Below are 21505 nucleotides of genomic sequence, written 5' to 3' on the forward strand. Positions count from 1 at the left end.
GTTAACTGAATACACTGTAGAATTCAAGGATATGACAATAGAGTATAATAATATTGTATAAACAATATGATTACAACTGTATTTTTAAAGTATATATGTGGAAAAAGACTGTCAGAAAATAGTAAGAAATGATCTTAGCATTGTACATGATTTATTTTCTATTTAAAATTTTTTAAATTTATTTTTAAATATATAAACTGAAATGATATGGACGATGTAGTGCATTTGAGGATTTCTTACAAACAGCTACAGTACATATGGCAAAAATGGGATTTTTTTTTCTTCTAGTCAGAAGTCTTAGGAAGACCATGAATCTAAGAAAATACTGTGAGAAAATATTGAGTGTTGCAGGGAAAAAAATAAAAAGGTTTTAGCTTGCCGCGGAGGCACTGATCTCTTATGACAGTGCCATAGAGCAGGGCTTCCTTGGTGGCGCAGTGGTTGAGAGTCCGCCTGCCGATGCAGGGGACACGGGTTCGTGCCCTGGTCCGGGAAGATCCCACATGCCGCGGGGCGGCTGTGCCCGTGAGCCATGGCCGCTGAGCCTGTGCGTCCGGAGCCTGTGCTCCGCAACAGGAGAGGCCACAACAGTGAGAGGCCCGCGTACCGCAAAAAAAAAAGAAATTCATAGAGCAAGCTGTTCACTAGTTCAAAAAGCATTACTATCAGGTATATTATTTTGAATGTGACCAACAGATACACACTCACACAGATGCACATAGCTAATAAATCACAAGGTTTAATAATCATAGATATGTATTAGGAAATTTGGGAGAGGACAGTTTATTTCATCAAATGAGATAATTAAATTTTTATTTTTATGATTGAATTTTCTGAGTTTTAGATTAAAATGCTGTAATTGAAAACTCTTCTTTTTTCAAAGGCAGAAGAGGAGAGAAACTATCATATCTTCTATCAGCTTTGTGCCTCAGCAAAGTTACCTGAATTTAAAATGCTGCGATTAGGTATGAATATGGCACTAGATTTATTGTGCTGGTATTGTCTTATGTTAATTTCTGAGTTCACAAATTTACTTCTTAAAAAGGAGATTATCTCATACTGAAATATTTATGGGTGAAATGATAAGAGGCCTACGGTTGGCTTCAAGATAACTCATGGGATGAGGAAGTGGTGAGTGGCCGTATAAATGGAACAAGATTGGCCTTGAGTTGATACTTGTTTAAGATGGGTGATGAGCACACAAGGGCTCATTATACTAGTTTCTGTACTTTTCTATATGTTTGAAATTTGCCTTGATTAAAAGGAAAAAAAATGTAAAGGAGTTTACGTGGTGGAAATCTATGCGGTTCCATAGGTGGAACTCTATGAAGAAGGGAGTAAAGTGTTTGAAGAAATTATCCTAGCCTGTAGATTGGAATAAAACCTTTAGGAAAGGACTATTCATTTCACAAATTCTACAAACATTTCACTCCATTATTTAATTTTGAGTCTTGTATTAAAATATAACTAAAAACACAGGAAGTCAAATTTCAGACTCTATACACTTAATTGTGCTGTCACTGTCTCTAATTCAGAGTGGACATAAGGGTAGAAGTCAAGGCCTTTTCATAGACTGCACATCTTTTAAAAAATTTTCCTTAATTGCAGGAGACGCAAATAACTTTCATTACACGAAGCAAGGTGGCAGTCCTGTGATTGAAGGAGTAGATGATGCCAAGGAGATGGCACAAACCAGGCAGGCCTGCACTTTGCTAGGTATGTAATCTTATTCTTGCATTTTTAGAAGCAATAGCTTTTTGACTCGAGCAACCTTTGATTGGAACATTGGCTTAGCTTCATATTAAGTAGTGAGAATTGTTGAGAGACTTAACATTCATTTTTGGTGTTTTGTTTTTAATTTATTTTTAGATTCTTTATAAAACACAGTTGGACAGCAGATGAGCACAGTGTTTCTCTTGGAGGTGATGGGGACTGTACTGAAATTAGGTTATGGTGATGGCTGCACAACTCTGTAAATTTACTAAAAACCATTGAATGGCATATTTAACATGGGTAAATTTTATGGTACGCAAATTATTCCTCAGTAAAGCTATTTAAAACATACATTCGAGGGCTTCCCTGGTGGCGCAGTGGTTAAGAATCCGCCTGTCAATGCTGGGGACACAGGTTCGAGCCTTGGGCTGGAAAGATCCCACGTGCCGCGGAGCAACTAAGCCCATGCACCACGACTACTGAGCCCACGTGCTGCAACTGCTGAAGCCCACACACCTAGAGCCCGTGCTCCGCAACAAGAGAAGCCACCATAATGAGAAGCCCGCACACCGCAACGAAGAGTAGCCCCCGCTCGCCACAACTAGAGAAAGCCCATGTGCAGCCACAAAGACCCAGTGCAGCCAAAAATAAAATAAATAAGTTTATTAAAAAAAAATACATTGAGGGCATCAGGGGATGTGGGACTGTTTACTTAAATTTTTACAAAATCTGAAAGCTAGAGCCAAATGAAATGGGTTTCTATACAGAAACTCATGTTTTATAGGATTTTTTTGTGTTTGTTTTTTCGATTTGGGTGTCTTTTGTGGCCTGGAAATGTGGTTGAGCTGGCTTGGTGACAAAATACTGTATTACATGTAGTTTATTCTGTTTCTGAAATAGCTCATGTCACTGTCTTGTTTCTGGATTAAAAAAAAATATTGGATCTACATATAAATAAATTGACCTTTAGAAATGTACTTATATAACTTTTAGTGTTGAATTATTTATTTAAAAGCTTCAGAATATGAATAATTCTGAAGTCATATATTGGTACTTTGAGGAATAACCTGAGGTGAGTTAATTTAATTTAAAAGCATTGCTAATCAGAGTATGGTCCAGGACCACTATGGAGCTTGCAAAAATTTAGAATCTCAGACCCCGTCTCAGACCTACTAAACCAGAATCTGCATTTTAACCAGATCCATTGGTGATTCATGTGCATATTATAGTTTGAGAAACACTGCTTTACTTCGGGGCTAATTCTGTTTGTAAATAGAAAATTGCAAATTTGAAAAAGCCATAATTCAGGAGATGGCAGAAACATTCCTTGTAAGATGAACTGTCTATTACTCTGTATATAGTGACATATTTGGAAATCATTTTACTATTTTTACTCGAATATAATTTATATGTAGTATTCTGGAAAAATCTTACCTTATTGAAAAATGAAGCCCGAGCTGGTAAAATACCAAGGGCTGTCCAGCTTTCTCATCCTGCCTGATCCTTCAGGTCCTGTTCTAATGCTGTGTTTAGATACTCGCTCATCAGGCTGGAGTGCAACACCAGCCTGAGCACTTCTAATCTTGGGGTCTCTTTGACTTATAGTTGGTCTGTAGTTAGAAGAAGTAATTAAATAATCTGACTTAAAACAGCCTTATTGGGCTACAACTTGCATTTGGAGTAGAGATAAATAGAAAAGGTAATAATGTTAATGAGATACTTAAATTCATTGTGTGACAATGATGGTGATAGTTTGTTTAGCACCTACCATGTGTCACATAGTGTGTTAAGTTTACTATGTGCATTTTCTTATTTAATGTTTACAAACTCCCTTTGAGATAGTCCCTATTGTCCCTGTATCTCAAATGAGGAAACAGAAGAATAGAAGGGTGAAGTTACCTGCCAATGTCAGATGGCAGGTCAGGAGCAGAGCCAGGCCTCAAGCTGAGGTCTGTCTCATTCCACAGCCCATGCTCTCAACCATAATGCTAAAGCGCATTATGTGTTAATGTCAACAAAGATGAAAGTGTTGTTAACTATGACACATTATAATGTGTACAACATCTGGCATTATTCAAGGGTTAAAGATGGGCTTAAAATTGTCTGCTATAATTGTTTAGTTCCTGTTCTGAAATTGATCACTTGTTCATTTACTCTGCTGTTTCAGGAATTAGTGAATCTTATCAGATGGGAATTTTCCGAATACTTGCTGGCATCCTTCACTTAGGCAATGTTGGATTTATGTCTCGAGATTCAGACAGCTGCACAATCCCTGTAAGTTCAGAGCAAGCTTCGTGTGATGACAGTTGATTTATATTTTAGTTTTGTTGATTCTTTATGGAAACAATGTGTTTGAAGTCTCTCTATTAACTAACATTAGTAACTATCAGAGGTAATTATTAGACAGATACACTATGCAGAGTAGAATCTTGAATTGTAAACAAAGAAAAGTGGATTCAGATCCCTGGTGCACAGTGATTGGGGTGGGGGGCGCGGAGGGAGGGGAGGAGAGAACTTGGATATATGTCTGAGCCATATAAACAGCAGTGGGAAATATTAGATGTGAAAGTTGGATTGGTGAGACTAGAGAGAAGGGCTCATTTGGCCCGTGGCTCACATAGCAGAATTGGTAAGTTCATTTGTCTCCTCAGCTGTGGAAATGTAATATGGTTTAAAAGTTACTGAAGAAACTGTTAAAAATGGTTACTCCTGGGAAGAAGAATTAGATGGCTGGGGAGATAGGGCGTCTTCACTATGATTTATATATTCTTCCGCACATAGTGATAACTACACACTGAGCATTAAAATTCAGTTCATTTGTTTAAACTGTAACAAAACCTGACAGTCTCAGATTGTTCTTATTGGGCATTTGTGATTTGTGGTATTTTCTGATCACCACCATCAAAGATCACACACATACACACACTCACACTTACACACACGTACATATACAGTATATATTAGGTATTTTTAACTTTATTAAAATGGAGGCAGTTTTAATGTAATTCTTTTTCCATCCTGCTTCCTCAAGGAGTATAATAGGAAACAATTTTGAGATTTATGTTTCACTCTTAGGACACCCAAGTTGATATTTGCAAATCTACATGTAGATTAATTCATGTGACTTAAATTTGGGTAAATTAGACTTTAGTTTTGAAATACGTGTTTCAGTGTCTCTGTCTGGGTTCAATCCCAACTTTACTATTTACTCTCTCTGTTTTGGGGTGAGTTGCTTAGCTTTTCTGAAGCTCAGTTTGCTCATCTGTAAAATGAAAGAGACTTTCTTTTCTAGCAGTTTTGGACTGGTTGCTCTGATTGAGCTTCATGCTGGATAAATTATATTTTAAAATATTTTTAATAAATACATAAGAACTTCTCAGAGGCCATAAACTGAGTGAAAACAGGAACTCAGAGAATGAAGCAGAACTCTGAAACTAAGACTCACTTGGAGGGCGTTTGCTGAACCCAGTGACGTTGAGCTTCAGTTTTCATAGCCAAATGGGGTGCAGAAGACAAAAAAACAAAGCCTAGGACTCGTATAAACAGGGGAACAGGAAGGAAAACTTCTGGCTAAAGCTGAGACCCTAAATGAGGAATTTGCTCACCACACTCTCCAAGAGTACAAAGAAAAAGCAAGTCTCAAAGCTAAGTGGAGGGGGAAAACATAGTTCCCTAAAAAGTTATAACAATAAACTGACCCTCACACATACTTCCCAGTCTGATTTCATAGTTCCTGGATGGTCCTCAAAAGCCACATACACAAAACTTAGTTTAAATTGGTCCTGGATTGGTAGTGCCCTGGATGCCTGACAGAAGCAAATGCAAATCCACCTTCAATCCAGGACCCAACAGAGTCCCAGAAGAAAAGTTACAGGAAATATTGGCTCACAGTCAAAAATCTCAAATCCCATGGTAAAACAAAATAGAGCTAGGTGAAACAACAGAGAGCAGAGTCAAACCTACTAATAATGCTGAAAGAAATTAATAGCATATTTGACACAACTGAGTAGGGAAGTGATGAGCTGGAAGACAGAAGTGAAGAAATGGTGCAACATGGGCCCCAAGCTGGAGCCCTTAACAATAGTTAAAAGAGACTGAAGGATGGAGTAATAAAATCTAATTTTAATATAATGAGAATTCCTAAGGGAGAGAAAGAAGAGAATGAGGCAGACATAATGTTTGAAGAGGTAATTACTAACAAATTTCAGAATTTGTGAAAATGACACTACACCACAGATTTGGAAAGGCCAAAAAATCCCAGTTAGGATAAATAAAAAGAAATCCACACCTAGGCACACCGTAATCTACCACAGGCGAAGAGAAAAATGTGAAAACAGGAGAGAAATAAGACATACTACTCTTGAAGTAGCAATTAAACTGATAGCTCACTTGCCAACTGCAGTAATAGGAGCCAGAAAACAGGGGACTATCATCAGTGTTCTAGAGTGAATAACTACTAACTTAGAACTGTATATCCAGTAAAGATACCTTTCTACAATGAGGAAAAAAACAGAGGTGTTTTCAGACAAATAGAAACTTGTGAGAATTTGTCACCAATAGGCCCTCACTAAAGGAAGTATTAAAAGACATAGTTTAGGCAGAAGGAAAGGGATCCAGATACAAGATCTAAAATTCCAGAAGAAATGGTGAATCAATAAACTAGTAAAGGGCTTCCCTGGTGGCGCAGTGGTTGGGAATCTGCCTGCCAATGCAGGGGACACAGGTTTGAGCCCTGGTCCGGGAAGACCCCACATGCCACGGAGCAGCTAGGCCCATGAGCCACAGGTGCTGAAGCCCGTGCACCTAGAGCCCATGCTTCGCAACGGGAGAGGCCACCACAATGAGAGGCCCACGCACTGTGGCAGGGAGTGGCCTCGGCTCGCCACAACTGGAGAGGGCCCACACGTAGCAGCGAAGACCCAACGCAGCCATAAATAAATAAAATGTTTTTAAAATAACTGAACTAGTGAAGTATGGGCAAATGTAGATAAAATTTGATTAATTAAAAGAATAATAATAATGACTAGTGTATTGGGCCACAAAATACTTATTCATTACAGAGGGAAAGGTAGTGGAGAAACCTGGCAGCTACTCCCTTAACCAAGCAACCAGTCAGCATCACATGAGTTCTGATGCAGCACCCTGAGGAGGGTGCCACATCACTTCTCTAGCATTCCGGCCAAAAAGGCATGGCCCAAATCTGAGGCAACATAATACAGACCCAAACTGAGAGACATACTATACTTCTAAAATGTCAAGTTCTCAAAAGACAAAAAAAAAAGAGTGAAGAGCTATTCAAATTAAAGGTGATTAATGAAACAAGATGACTAAATTCAATGTATAAACCTAGATTGGATCCTGGACCACAGAAATGTGGCCCCTCCCCAGCCCGCCCTCAGAGGACATTATTAGGTCAATCAGCAAAATTTGAATTAGATCTGCAGGCTAGGTAATAGGGTTGTATCATTGCTAATTTCCTGATTTTACTCACTATACTATAGTTTTATAAGATAATGTTTTTGGATTTTAGGAAATGAACAGTGAAATATTTAGAACCAAAAGGGCATTATGTTTGTAACATGCTCTCAAAAGGTTCTGAAAAAATAACATGTATGTATATGTACGTGAAAGAGCGAGGAAGAGAATGATGCAAGCCAACTTGGTAAAGTATTAATATTTAGGGAATCTGGGTGAAGGGAATTCTTAGTACTTTTCTTGCAACTTTTCTGTTAGTCTGAAATTAGTTCAAAATAAAAAGTTTAAAAAAAATAAAGTGAATCACCAGGCCCTCCTTCCCCGCAAAAAGATAGAACTAAAGTACTGGATAACAAAGCTTATAGATTGGGATGGAGTGTTTGGAGTTTGTGTTAGTTAATTACACTAAGTTAACTAATGTAACTTAATGCTTCTATCATAAAAATAGAAACAGAAGGTAAACCTTTCGAACTAGTAGAGAGAAAAATTAACTGAAAAAAATAATCCAAACATAGCAAGAGAGGTAGAGAAAATTTTAGAAAAGGTGGGACAAGTAAAGGCACAAAAGAAGGTAGAAATAATTACAAATGAACCACTGTTTCAGCCAATATGGATTGTCAGACTGGTTTTAGAATTCAGGTATGTACTTTTGAAAGACGCATTCCTAACACATAAAGATACAGATAGTTCGAAAGTAAAAGGTTTAGAAAACACACACCATAGTAGCTAGAAAAAAACTGGCAGACCTGTATTGATACTGGACAAAAAAGACTTTGAGGCCAAAAGCAATACTGGAGATAGAGTCACTATGTATTTTTATTTTGAATTTTATTTATTTATTTATACAGCAGGTTCTTATTAGTCATCCATTTTATACATATCAGTGTATACATGTCAATCCCAATCTCCCAATTCATCACACACACACACACACACACACACACACACACACACACCACTTTGCCCCGTTGGTGTCCATACATTTGTTCTCTGCATCTGTGTCTCAATTTCTGCCTTGCAAACTGGTTCATCTGTACCATTTATCTAGGTTCCACATATATGCGTTAATATATGATACTTGTTTTTCTCTTTCTGACTTACTTCACTCTGTATGACAGTCTCTAGATCCATCCACGTCTCTACAAATGACCCAATTTCGTTCTTTTTTATGGCTGAGTAATATTCCATTGTATATATGTACCACATCTTCTTTATCCATTCATCTGTCGATGGGCTTTTAGGTTGTATTGTATTGTAAATAGTGCTGCATTGAACATTGGGGTACATGTGTCTTTTTGAATTATGGTTTTCTCAGGGTGTATGCCCAGTAGTGGGATTGCTGGGTCATATGGTAATTCCATTTTTAGTTTTTTAAGGAACCTCCATACTGTTCTCCATTGTAGCTGTATCAATTTACATTCCCACCAACAGTACAAGAGGGTTCCCTTTTCTCAACACCCTCTCCAGCATTTGTTTTTTGTAGATTTTCTGATGATGCCCATTCTAACTGGTGTGAGATGATACCTCATTGTAGATTTGATTTGCATTTCTCTAATAATTAGTGATGTTTAGCAGCTTTTCATGTGCTTCTTGGCCATCTGTTTGTCTTCTTTGGAAAAATGTCTTTTTAGGTCTTCTGCCCACTTTTGGATTGGGTTGTTTATTTTTTTAATATTGAGCTGTGTGAGCTCTTTATATATTTTGGAGATTAATCCTTTCTCCGTTGATTTGTTTGCAAATATTTTCTTCCATTCTGAGGGTTGTCTTTTGGTCTTGTTTGTAGTTTCCTTTGCTGTGCAAAAACTTTTAAGTTTCATTAGGTCCCATTTGTTTATTTTTGTTTTTATTTCCATTACTCTAGGAGGTGGACCAAAAAAGATCTTGCTGTGATTTATGTCAAAGAGTGTTCTTCCTGTGTTTTCCTCTAAGAGTTTATAGTGTCAGGTCTTAGATTTAGTTCTCTAATCCATTTTGAGTTTATTTTTGTTTATGGGGTTAGGGAGTGTTCTAATTTCATTCTTTTACATGTAGCTGTCCAGTTCTCCCAGCACCACTTATTGAAGAGGCTGTCTTCTCTCCATTGTATATCCTTGCCTCCTTTGTCATAGATTAGTTGACCATAGATGCGTGGGTTTATCTCTGGGCTTTCTATCCTGTTCCATTGATCTATATTTCTGTTTTTGTGCCAGTACCATATTATCTTGATTACTATAGCTTTGTAGTATAGTCTGAAGTCCGGGAGCCTTATTCCTCCAGCTCTGTTTTTTTCCCTCAAGACTGCTTTGGCTATTCGGGGTCTTTTGTGTCTCCATACAAATTTTAAGATTTTTTGTTCCAGTTCTGTAAAAAATGCCATTGGTAATTTGATGGGGATTGCACTGAATCTGTAGATCGCTTTGGGTAGTATAGTCACTTTCACAGTGTTGATTCTTCCAATCCAAGAACATGGTATATCTCTCCATCTGTTGGTATCATCTTTAATTTCTTTCATCAGTGTCATATAATTTTCTGCATACAGGTCTTTTGTCTCTCTAGGTAGGTTTATTCCTAGGTATTCTATTCTTCTTGTTAAAAATGGGAGTGTTTCCTTAATTTCTCTTTCAGATTTTTCATCATTAGTGTATAGGAATGCAAGAGATTTCTGTGCATTAATTTTCTATCCTGCAACTTCACCAAATTCATTGATTAGCTCTAGTAGTTTTCTGGTGGCATCTTTTTCTCTACCTATAGTATCATGTCATCTGCAAACAGTGACAGTGTTACTTCTTCTTTTCCAATTTGTATTCCTTTTATTTCTTTCTCTTCTCTGATTGCTGTGGCCAGGACTTCCAAAACTATGTTGAATAATAGTGGTGAGAGTGGACATCCTTGTCTTATTCCTGATCTGAGAGGAAATGTTTTCAGTTTTTCACCATAAAGAATGATGTTTGCTGTGTGTTTGTTGTATATGGCCTTTATTATGTTGAGGTAGGTTCCCTCTATACCTACTTTCTGGAGAGTTTTTATCATAAATGGGTGTTGAATTTTGTCAAAAGCTTTTTCTGCATCTGTTGAGATGATCATGTTTTAGTTTTCAATTTGTTAATATGGTGTATCACATTGATTGATTTCTGTACATTGAAGAATCCTTGCATCCCTGGGATAAATCCCACTCGATCATGGTGTATTTTTAATGTGTTGTTGGATTCTGTTTGCTAGCATTTTGTTGAGGATTTTTGCATCTATATTCATCAATGATATTGGTCTGTAATTTCCTTTTTTTATAGTATCTTTGTCTGCTTTTGGTATCAGGGTGATGGTGGTCTCATAGAATGAGTTTGGGAGTGTTCCTTCCTCTGCAGTTTTTTGGAAGAGTTTGAAAAGGATGAGTGTTAGCTCTTCTCTAAATGTTTGATAGAATACACCTGTGAAGCCATCTGGTCCTGGACTTTTGTTTGTTGGAAGATTTTTAATCACAGTTTCAATTTCATTACTTGTGATTGGTCTGTTCATATTTTCTATTTCTTCCTGGTTCAGTCTTGGAAGGTTATACCTCTGTCAGAATTTGTCCGTTTCTTCCAGGTTGTCCATTTTATTGGCATAGAGTTGCTTGTAGTAGTCTCTTAGGATGCTTTGTATTTCTGTGGTGTCTGTTGTAACTTCTCCTTTTTCATTTCTAATTTTAATGATTTGAGTTCTCTCCCTCTTTTTCTTGATTAGTCTGGCTAATGGTTTATCAATTTGGTTTATCTTCTCAAATAACCAGCTTTTAGTTTTATTGATCTTTGCTATTGTTTTCTTTGTTTCCCTTTCATTTATTTCTGCTCTGATATTTATGATTTCTTTCCTTCTAATAACTTTGGGTTTTGTTTGTTCTTCTTTCTCTAGTTCCTTTAGGTGTAAGGTTAGATTGTTTATTTGAGATGTTTGTTGTTTCTTGAGGTAGGATTGTATTGCTATAAACTTCCCTCTTAGAGCTGCTTTTGCTGTATCCCATAGGTTTTGGATCATCATGTTTTCATTGTCATTTGTCTCTAGGTAGTTTTTGATTTCCTCTTTGATTTCTTCAGTGATCTCTTAGTTATTTAGTAAAGTATTGTTTAGCCTCCACATGTTTGTGTTTTTGATGTTCTTTTCCCTGTAATTGATTTCTAATCTCATAGCGTTGTGGCCAGAAAAGATGCTTGATATGATTTCAGTTTTCTTAAATTTACTTAGGCTTGACTTGTGACCCAAGATGTGATCAATCCTGGAGAATATTCTGTGCGCACTTGAGAAGAAAGTGTAATCTGCTGGTTTTGGATGGAATGTCCTATAAATATCAATTAAATCTATCTGGTCTATTGTGTCATTTAAAGCTTCTGTTTCCTTATTAATTTTCTGTTTACATGATCTGTCCATTGGTGTAAGTGAGGTGTTAAAGTCCCCCACTATTACTGTGTTACTGTCGATTTCCTCTTTTATAGCTGTTAGCAGTTGCCTTATGTATTGAGGTGCTCCTATGTTGGGTGCATATATATTTATAATTGTTATATCATCTTCTTGGATTGATCCCTTGATCATTATGTAGTGTCCTTCCTTGTCTCTTGTAACATTCTTTATTTTAAAGTCTGTTTTATCTGATATGAGTATTGCTACTCCAGCTTTGTTTTGATTTCCATTTGCATGGAATATCTTTTTCCATCCCCCAACTTTCAGTCTGTATGTGTCCCTAGGTCTGAAGTGGGTCTCTTGTAGACAGCATATATATGGGTCTTGTTTTTGTATTCATTCAGCAAGCCTCTGTCTTTTGGTTGGAGCATTTAATCCATTCACTTTTAAGGTAATTATCGATATGTAGGTTCCTATTACCATTTTATTAATTGTTTTGGGTTTGTTTTTGTAGGTCCTTTTCTTCTCTTGTGTTTCCCACTTAGAGAAGTTCCTTTAGCATTTGTTGTAGAGGTGGTTTCGTGGTTGCTGAATTCTCTTACCTTTTGTTTGTCTGTGAAACTTTTGATTTCTCCATCGAATCTGAATGAGATCCTTGCCGGGTAGAGTCATCTTGGTTGTAGTTTCTTCCATTTCATCACTTTAAATATGCCATGCCACTCCCTTCTGGCTTGTAGAGTTTCTGCTGAGAAATCAGCTGTTAACCTTATGGGAGTTCCCTTGTATGTTATTTGTCGTTTTTCCCTTGCTGCTTTCAATAATTTTTCTTTGTCTTTAATTTTTGCCAATTTGATTACTGTGTGTCTAGGCATGTTTCTCCTTGGGTTTATCCTGTATGGGACTCTCTGTGCTTCCTGGACTTGGGTGGCTATTTCCTTTCCCAGGCTAGGGAAGTTTTCGACTATAATCTCTTCAAATATTTCCTCGGGTTCTTTCTCTCTCTCTTCCCCTTTTGGGACCCCTATAATGCGAACGTTGTTGCACTTAACGTTGTCCCAGAGGTCTCTTAGGCTGTCTTCATTTCTTTTCATTCTTTTTTCTTGATTCTGTTCTGCAACAGTGAATTCCACCATTCTGTCTTCCAGATCACTTATCTGTTCTTCTGCCTCAGTTATTCTGCTATTGATTCCTTCTAATGTAGTTTTCAATTCAGTTATTGTATTGTTCATCTCTGTTTGTTTGTTCTTTAATTCTTCTAGGTCTTTGCTAAACATTTCTTGCATCTTCTCAGTCTTTGCCTCCATTCTTTTTCCGAGGTCCTGGATCATCTTCACGATCATTATTTTTTTATATATTTTTTAACATCTTTATTGGGGTTTAATTGCTTTACAATGGTATATTAGTTTCTGCTTTATAACAAAGCGAATCAGTTATACATATACATATGTCCCCATATCTCTTCCCTCTTGCATCTCCCTACCTCCCACCCTCGCTATCCCACCCCTCTAGGTGGTCACAGAGCACCGAGATGATCTCCCTGTGCTATGCGGCTGCTTCCCACTACCTATTTTACATTTGGTAGTGTATATATGTCCATGTCACTCTCTCACTTTGTCACAGCTTACCCTTCCCCCTCCCCATATCCTCAAGTCCATTCTCTAGTAGCTCTGCATCTTTATTCCCATCTTGCCCCTAGGTTCTTCTGACCATTTTCTTTTTTTTTTTTTTTTTAGATTCCATGTGTATGTGTTAGCATACGGTATTTGTTTTTCTGTTTCTGACTTACTTCACTCTGTATGACAGTCTGTAGGTCCATCCACCTCACTACAAATAACTCAGTTTCATTCCTTTTTATGGCTGAGTTATATTCCATTGTGTATATATGCCACATCCCCGCATAGCCCAGGGAGATCAGCTCGGTGCTTTGTGACCACCTAGAGGGGTGGGATAGGGAGAGTGGGAGGGAGGGAGACGCAAGAGGGAAGAGATTTGGGCACATATGTATATGTATAACTGATTCACTTTGTTATAAAGCAGAAACTGACACACCATTGTAAAGCAATTATACTCCAATAAAGATGTTAAAAAAAAAAGACAAATCCATCATAGTGGGATATTACTGACCTCTCTAAATTATTGATAGGTAAAGAAGTCCAAAAATTAGTTAAGTTATAGAAAATTTGAACAAAACAGTTAACAACGTTGATCTAATAGAATGTTTAGAGAGTGCTGATCCACTTCTAAATGGTGTCACACCATTCATGTATATAAATGAATGAAATAAGCTGCTTATTTAAGGGAGTTGATCCATGTTGTTGGTAATGGTGGTGATTTGTATCTGAAGTGATTACTTGGGAGGAGGGGAGATGAAAGAAGGAAGGGACTGCTTCAGTGGGAAGGGTCAGGGGATGAGGCTGTCAGGAGACCCAGGTTCTAATGGCAATTCTGACATAAACTTGTTGTGTGATAGTTTTAAAAAAATATTTATTTATTTATTTGGCTGTGCCGGGTCTTAGTTGTGGCATGCGGGATCTGTACTTGTGGCATGCGAACTCTTAGTTGCCGCATGTGGGGTCTAGTTCCCTGACTAGGGATCAAACCTGAGCCTCCTGCATTGGGAGCATGGAGCCTTAGCCACTGGACCACCAGGGAAGTCCCTGGTTGTGTGATTTTCAACAAACTATTCTCTTGGATCTTATTTCCTCATTTGTAAATTAGAGATGAATGTTCACCCTACCTATTCCCCAGGAATGTTATCAGGTGCAGTTGAAACGTGTGAGTGAAGATGTTGAAAAATATAATGCACTAACATGGGTTAAATTAAACAAGTATTTATTGAATGCCTACTCATGCAAAGCCTGTGGAAGACAGCTGTAGGGGATACAGGGATCCCTGTAGGTGATACAGGGGATGCTTAGATTAGAGATTCTAGTCTAAGAAGTCACACAAATAACCATCAGGTTAACTGTTTATAACCTTTCAGTACCCCCGCCATGGGCCCCCATTGCTCTTAGGAGAAAGACCAGCCATAGTATAGCCTCTGGCTTCATCTCATATATTTTCTCCCTCACTCAGCTTCAATCCCTCACATCTCTGGTTTCCCTCCCACCACAGGACTTCTATACCAGATGTCCCCTCAGCTTGGAAGACCCTTTCACCAAGTTAACACCTTCTCATCCTTCAGATCTCAACTCCATTTCTCAAGGCCCTGTCTCCTGCCTCCCTCAATAGGGCATTCTCCTTTCACATGGCATCTTAGTATAGTGTCCTCCTTTGTAGTAATTTTAATTTTAGGGAGCAATCATTTAGTTAACACCTATTTCCCCTAGTGACTCTAAGTTCTAGGAGGACAGGGTACATGTCTGTTTTTGTTTGCTGGCATATAATAGACGCTCAGTAAACATTTGTAGACAAGCTGACTCATTTTCTGACTGACTGACTGACTGAATGTGCCTGAAGAGAGATCCAAACAAGTACTGTCAGGAAACAAAGGAAGAGGTAATTTTAAAAATGAGCCCTAGAAGAGATTACAAAATGCTGCCTAGATGCTGGTTTGTTGGATGATTGTGATTATCATTGATCAGCTTCAGGTGATCTTGGTGTTTGTTATAACAAAGAAATTGTGGGGTTTTAATTGTTCCCTCTTTCTTAGTATTTTTTAGTAAATTTTTGCTTAATTGATCTGGTCCTAGGAAATAACCCATTCTCTTTTGGCAGCCCAAGCATGAACCTCTCAGCATCTTCTGTGACCTCATGGCTGTGGACTTTGAGGAGATGTGTCACTGGCTCTGCCATCGGAAGCTGGCTACTGCCGCGGAGACATACATCAAGCCCATCTCCAAGCTGCAGGCCACGAATGCCCGCGATGCACTGGCCAAGCACATCTATGCCAAGCTCTTTAACTGGATTGTAGATCATGTCAATCAGGTTCTCCATTCTGCTGTCAAACAGCACTCTTTTATCGGCGTGCTGGACATTTATGGGTAAGTGTATTTGGCTTAGTGGTCTGAGCATTTCTTTCTAGAGACTATCTAGTAACTGTAAGTGGGTATTTGATTATGTTTCCTACTGGTGAGGAGAAGGGAAAATTAGAAGAGAATTTTTAAAAGTCTAATTTCATTTGCTAGTTTGCCTTCTCTGGGTACCTTTCTTTAGTGTTAAAACCCTTCCTGTACATTTGCGCTGTACGATGCCTTTTTCATTATCTGGTTCAGTTTTTCAAAAGAGTGTATGAAATTTCTATTCCCCGTTCCTTTCTATGTGTATATAGACACTGTGCATCTGTGACCTGACAAGAGCAATGGCTTTATCGTAATTCTGATCGTTCCCTACTTGAGGGTGAATATGCCGTCCAAAGCATATACTGTTAGACACATCCATAGGCTGCAGCCTTTAAAAAAATCTCTCTACCACCTGGCTGATGCTTATCTGCTGGGTACATATTTCATGTTACTGAGTTAAAAACCCTTATTTATCTTCATTGATGTGGAAAGGAAGTTTCACAATGTTGAGGAATTTCCTATTTCTTTCTTTCTGATTTGCACATTTTGAATATTTTTTTAAAGTTATTTCTTCCTTTTTCTCCTCTTCCCATATTATTTTTGGTTTTACAGATTTGAAACATTTGAGATAAATAGTTTTGAACAGTTCTGCATAAATTATGCAAATGAAAAACTACAGCAGCAATTCAATATGGTAAGAATTTTCTTGCTTGAATAAGATTCTACCAAAAATTATTCTCTCGAATTCCTAGTATGTGTTTAAAGTTTGGTTTAAGAAATGAAGTTGTGAATTACAATTATTATCTATGGTTTAAAACAGCTAAACTGCTGAGGAATTTAGGATTAGTAAATGCTGCAACCTTGGAAAGACGTTTATGGTCCAGATTGGATTCAAGGTCATCCTTAGATTGCTGTCTGAGAATAGTGAAAACTTGGTCCAAATAAATTGAGAGAGGGAAGCCGAAAGTGTGTTAAGGAGTAATATAGGGGGTGTAAAACTTTGATCCCAGGGATATCCTTCAGTTGGTCGTTCCTGAGGCTAACTATATGTGGAGTTATGACTGTCTTAACTCTTACTTGCTGTATTAGCAAGAGGTCAGAAAAAGAAAGCCAGGACAGATTCTCTTTTCTATATATATATATCAATAAATCAATAGATAATGTTTCAAATGAATAAATAAAAAAATAGCTGGTAAGCATATTCTTTAGAGGTAAATATCAGAAGAAATAGCTGAGGGAGTTAAAAATGGTCACTTCCAGGGAATGAGACTGGGGTTGGGGAGGGATAGGACAAAGGATTGTTGCTCGTCATCATAAAACCTTTAAACTATTTCATTATCAAAAAATATTGCATGTACTTTGATAAAAATTTGGACCACCTTTATTTAGCAAATTAAGCTACTTAGTATAGTGAAATAATGTAGAGGTGATCTTAAAATCCTAGGCTTATGACTGTTTCTACAAGAACACGACTGGTGTATTTTGCATCTCTGCATAAGGAACATTAATAAAAACCTATCAGAGACTAAATTGAGCTTTATTTTTTCTCAAGGTTTTCCTGAGTTTCTTAATATTTTAATCAGTGGCACAGCCTTCTGTTCTCTCCCAGTATATTTTGGCACAAGGTGACTAGAAGTATAAGGAACCAGTGCCAGCCTTATTAAGGACTGGCTAATTTGTTTATTTCTCAAGGACCTCATATCTCTGCATGTGTGTTTCTGACTCTCTCCTTTCTCTTTCCCTCTTTCTGTCTCTATCCATCTGTTTCTCCTCTCTCTCTCTCTCTCTCTCTCACACACACACACACACACACACACACACACTGCATCCTAGCCTCTCTCTGCACAACTGCTCCACTCCCTCTTATCAGATGGCATATATTTTTTTTCTGTTCTGTATATATTTTGTCAAGGTTTCTGCTTCCTCACTCACCTCACACTTCCTGTGAACCAAGCAGTGGTTGGAATGCTCCCATCGTCTTAACTTGTTTAACTCTCATTCATCTTGACTTCTTTCAGCATCAGCTTCCACTGTTAATTGCCTGTTTCCTAGTTTTTGTACCCGAGAAACAGAATTTGATTAACCCAGTTCATTCGTTCATCAGAGATCTCTGGCACTTGACTAGCTGTGACTAGGAGCCTGGGGTCTCACAGTAAAGAATTTGGTGCTTAGGACTGCTCCCTCAGCAGGGGCTGTGGGTAGGGTAGTGGGCAGGAGAAACATGGTGATTGGCAGGTTTAGTGCTTGGAGGCATTACCTTATCCACCAAGGATCTCTTGCCATATTGAACCTCATGCCCACCTGTCATTTTGGAAATTGAGAATCGAAAATTTTTGGGGCGCCATGGATTTTTCCAAACTAAACGCAGAGACTTGTATGAGAAACAGGCTCTAAAGTTTGGAGCAGTGTTTTTGTTGTCAATGTGGAAACTGCACTGCATGTAAATTAATGAATTTTAAAAAAGATAGGGCTCATTGTTTTGGAAATTATTGGTACCATCAGACAGGGCATCTTGCTGACACATGGTGCCCTATTTGCCTTCTCATTAATCAAAAGAACAGAAGAAATTTGCTTTCTAATTAACATGACATAAATATTCATATGGATGACAGGTTTGGTTGTTGTTGTTTTTTTTAACTAAAGCTTTTGTAGCTGGTTAGACTATAAATGCTGTAAATGAGCCAAGAGCAGCATTATAATAAGTGTAAAATAAAGTGGAAAAGTTCCAGATGCGTGAGGAGAGTAAAGCATCAGAAATCTTGGTAACCCCTAAGTTTCATGGGGTTTTGGGTTCTAGGAAATATATGTTGTCTGGTAATAGCCACAGAGGGCTTATCTTCCCAGAAAAGTTGCAAGATGTGTGAGATGAACCAAGGTGACAAAGGAGACAAGAAAGAAAGCAGAACCCTCCAAGAACAAATGAGTAGAGGTCATTAGCATCTGTAGAGACTAGAATTTATGGGTTGGCTTCATTGGCTGTGCAGCTTGACCAGGAGCTGCAGCAGTGGTTGGATTGCCCTTCCCTCCTGGACCAACTTAACTACCTTTCACTGAAGGACTCAGATCACACAGCCCTTCCTCAAGGAAGCCTTCCCTCGCCACCCTGTACCCAAACTGGATAAGGACTCCTGCTCTCATAGCTCGCCATTATTTTCCTCTGGAACATTATTACAGTTTGTAATTATATTTCTTGTGATTACTTGATTTCTGTTTCTCCCACTAGTCTTCAAAGTCCATGAGGGCAGAGCCCATGTCTATTTTGCTAATGGTATGCAGTGACTGGCCTAGGATAGGCAGTCAATACATATTTCTGCTAAATGCTTCAGCCATTGCTTCTCAGTGGAGATGAGAAGCATTTAGCAGAAATAGCAATGGATTCATAGTGGTTGCAGCTGCTTGCAGATTTGGATGTAGAAGCCAGAAAAGTAAGCCGTAGATTCCCTGACTGTGGAGGATAATCAAGGCAGACACAAAAGACCAACCAAATGTTAATCTAATTCTGAGACACATGAACTTCAACACCACAGTCCCTTAAGAGAATTACTTTGTTATGCTGTAAGCATCACCCAGAGTGTTTCAGTAGTCTGGAGGGCATCCTCTCTGCATAGTTGTTCAAGGCCAGCTAAGACATTTCTGTGCCCATGTGGTCAGCAACACTGTGCAATAATTTAAGGGACCAAAAAGTATATAGTGCAGTTTGGGATATATATCAAAAAATCAAAAAGACTGCCATATTTATCAGCTATTTAAGTATTCACATACTTAGATTTTCTTGTTTGCCAAAAATCCTATATTGCTGAGGCTTTACTGTCTGTGGTTTATATTTGCTTTCTTATTTTGTTCTCTGCATGTAAATCATGCTTCTCCAAGATTGTTCCTAGAAGCCATTGACTATCTCAAATTATGTTGGTGTCCTTTTATAAATGTTTCTTGACTAACATTATTTATGACAATGATGCAGTAATGCCAACTTTTTCTTTTTCATTTCAGCATGTCTTCAAATTAGAACAAGAGGAATATATGAAAGAACAAATTCCATGGACACTCATAGATTTTTATGATAATCAGCCTTGCATTAATCTTATAGAATCTAAACTGGGCATTCTAGATTTGCTGGATGAGGAATGCAAGGTAAGTATGGCTTTCTGATGTACTTAGTATATGAAAATTGATACATCAAGGTCAAATGGTAAATGGGTTTAAGCAGAGATTCACTAGTATACCATGAGGTGCCATGGTGGCAACAAGTGTAGGTCACCCTAACTTGCATTCTGAAGGGTCACTAGACCCAAAGAGTTCAAAATACATTTGAAACCAGGAGAATCTCCCTTCTCATTGGCATTAGATACAACTACTACCAATTTTAGCCACTTTTGTTATTGATATGCTTATATTTGGTACTTTCTGTTCAGTGGTATGATATAGTTAAAGAAATGCAAGAAATTGTACAAAAGGCATTTTGAATAACAGTTCTAAATATCCATAATTTTAAAATTGACTAGTTGTTCTTTAGTACTGATATATATGGTGGAGAGGGAGTTTTAGCTTTAATATTTGAAGATGCAGCATGTGGAAAATATATCAGATTCCCAGCTTTACTGCTAACTGAGTTATCCTAGACAAATAACCTATCCTTTCTCTTAGTTGCTCTTTAATTTATATGCCATAAATTACCACTTAACGTAGGTTGATCCTCCTAAGCATCCAGATTTCCTGCAACATTAAGAATGCAAAGACAAATACTGTATCTTTTCACGTATATGTAGAATCTAAAAAATAAAACAAACGAATGTAAGAAAACAAAAAGAGCTTCACAGATACTAGAGAACAAACTAGTGGTTACCATTGCGAAGATGGTTAGAAGGAAGGGCAAGATAGGTGAAGGCGGGATTAAGAGGAACAAACTACTAGCTATAAGATAAATAAGAGATACAAGGATGTTATGTACAGCACAGAGAATATAGCCAATATTTTATAATAACTTCACATGGAGTATAATCTATAAAAATATTGAATCACTATATTGTACTGAAACTAATATAATATTATATGTCAACTATACTTCAGTAAACAAAAAGAATGCATGTAAAGGTGCTCTACCTTGCTTGAAATTAAATAAAATGTAAATCAAAACAAAAATGGGATACTGCTTTTTACCTATCAAATGAGTTTAAATTTGATAATACCAAATTGATATTTTTTTAATGACTTTTTTTTTTTTTGCGGTATGCGGGCCTCTCACTGTTGTGGCCTCTCCTGTTGCGGAGCACAGGGTCTGGAAGCGCAGGCTCAGCGGCCATGGCTCACGGGCCCAGCTGCTCCGTGGCATGTGGGATCCTCCCGGACCGGGGCACGAACCCGTGTTCCCTGCATCGGCAGGTGGACTCTCAAGCACTGTGCCACCAGGGAAGCCCCTTAACGATGTTTTTGATGTGGATCATGTTTAAAGTCTTTATTGAATTTGTTACAATATTGCTTCTGTTTTATGTTTTGATTTTTTGGCCACAAGGCATGTGGGATCTTAGCTCCCCAGCCAGGGGTCGAACCCGCACCCCCTACATTGGACGGCAAAGTCTCAATCACTGGACCCCCAGGGAAGTCCACCAGATTGACATTTATTGCATATATACTCTTGATGAAGGGCATAAGTTAGTACAACATATTTTTGAGGAAATTTTACAATATTTGTGAAGATTTTAAATACACATACCTTTTGACCCAGCCGTGGAACTGCTGAGAATTTACCCTATGAATATGCTTACAAAAGTATTCAAGCTTTTTGTGTAAAAGGAGCCATTGTGGCAGTTTTCATAATAACAAAAAATCAGTATCAACCTAGTGGCCATAAATACAAGAATGCTATTGTTAAGAAGAAAAAAAAATGCAAGGAGTTTATAGAATAATCCTATTTGTGTCCATGCCTTTAAAGACAGAAAGATAAAGAAATTGGTGGAAATGGTGAGAGG

The 21505-nt window shown here is 37.8% G+C and overlaps 1 protein-coding gene across 5 annotated transcripts in view; it reads left to right on the top strand.

Moving 5' to 3' along the window:
- The window catches only part of MYO5A (myosin VA), a 181425-nt gene that overhangs the window by 82357 nt on the left and 77563 nt on the right, over nucleotides 1–21505 (top strand). For all 5 annotated transcript variants that reach the window (XM_089907185.1, XM_022579515.3, XM_022579518.3 and 2 more), the window contains exons 7-12: nucleotides 884–965; nucleotides 1609–1716; nucleotides 3881–3987; nucleotides 15256–15521; nucleotides 16152–16233; nucleotides 19530–19670. In XM_089907185.1, coding sequence (XP_089763311.1) covers nucleotides 884–965; nucleotides 1609–1716; nucleotides 3881–3987; nucleotides 15256–15521; nucleotides 16152–16233; nucleotides 19530–19670 — 786 coding nt within the window. The remainder of the gene's footprint in view (nucleotides 1–883; nucleotides 966–1608; nucleotides 1717–3880; nucleotides 3988–15255; nucleotides 15522–16151; nucleotides 16234–19529; nucleotides 19671–21505) is intronic.

This window comes from Delphinapterus leucas, chromosome 2 (assembly GCF_059928025.1).
Source record: "Delphinapterus leucas isolate spDelLeu-1000000601 "Yukka" chromosome 2, BTC_Dleu_Yukka2, whole genome shotgun sequence".
Taxonomy (NCBI): Eukaryota; Metazoa; Chordata; class Mammalia; order Artiodactyla; family Monodontidae; genus Delphinapterus; species Delphinapterus leucas.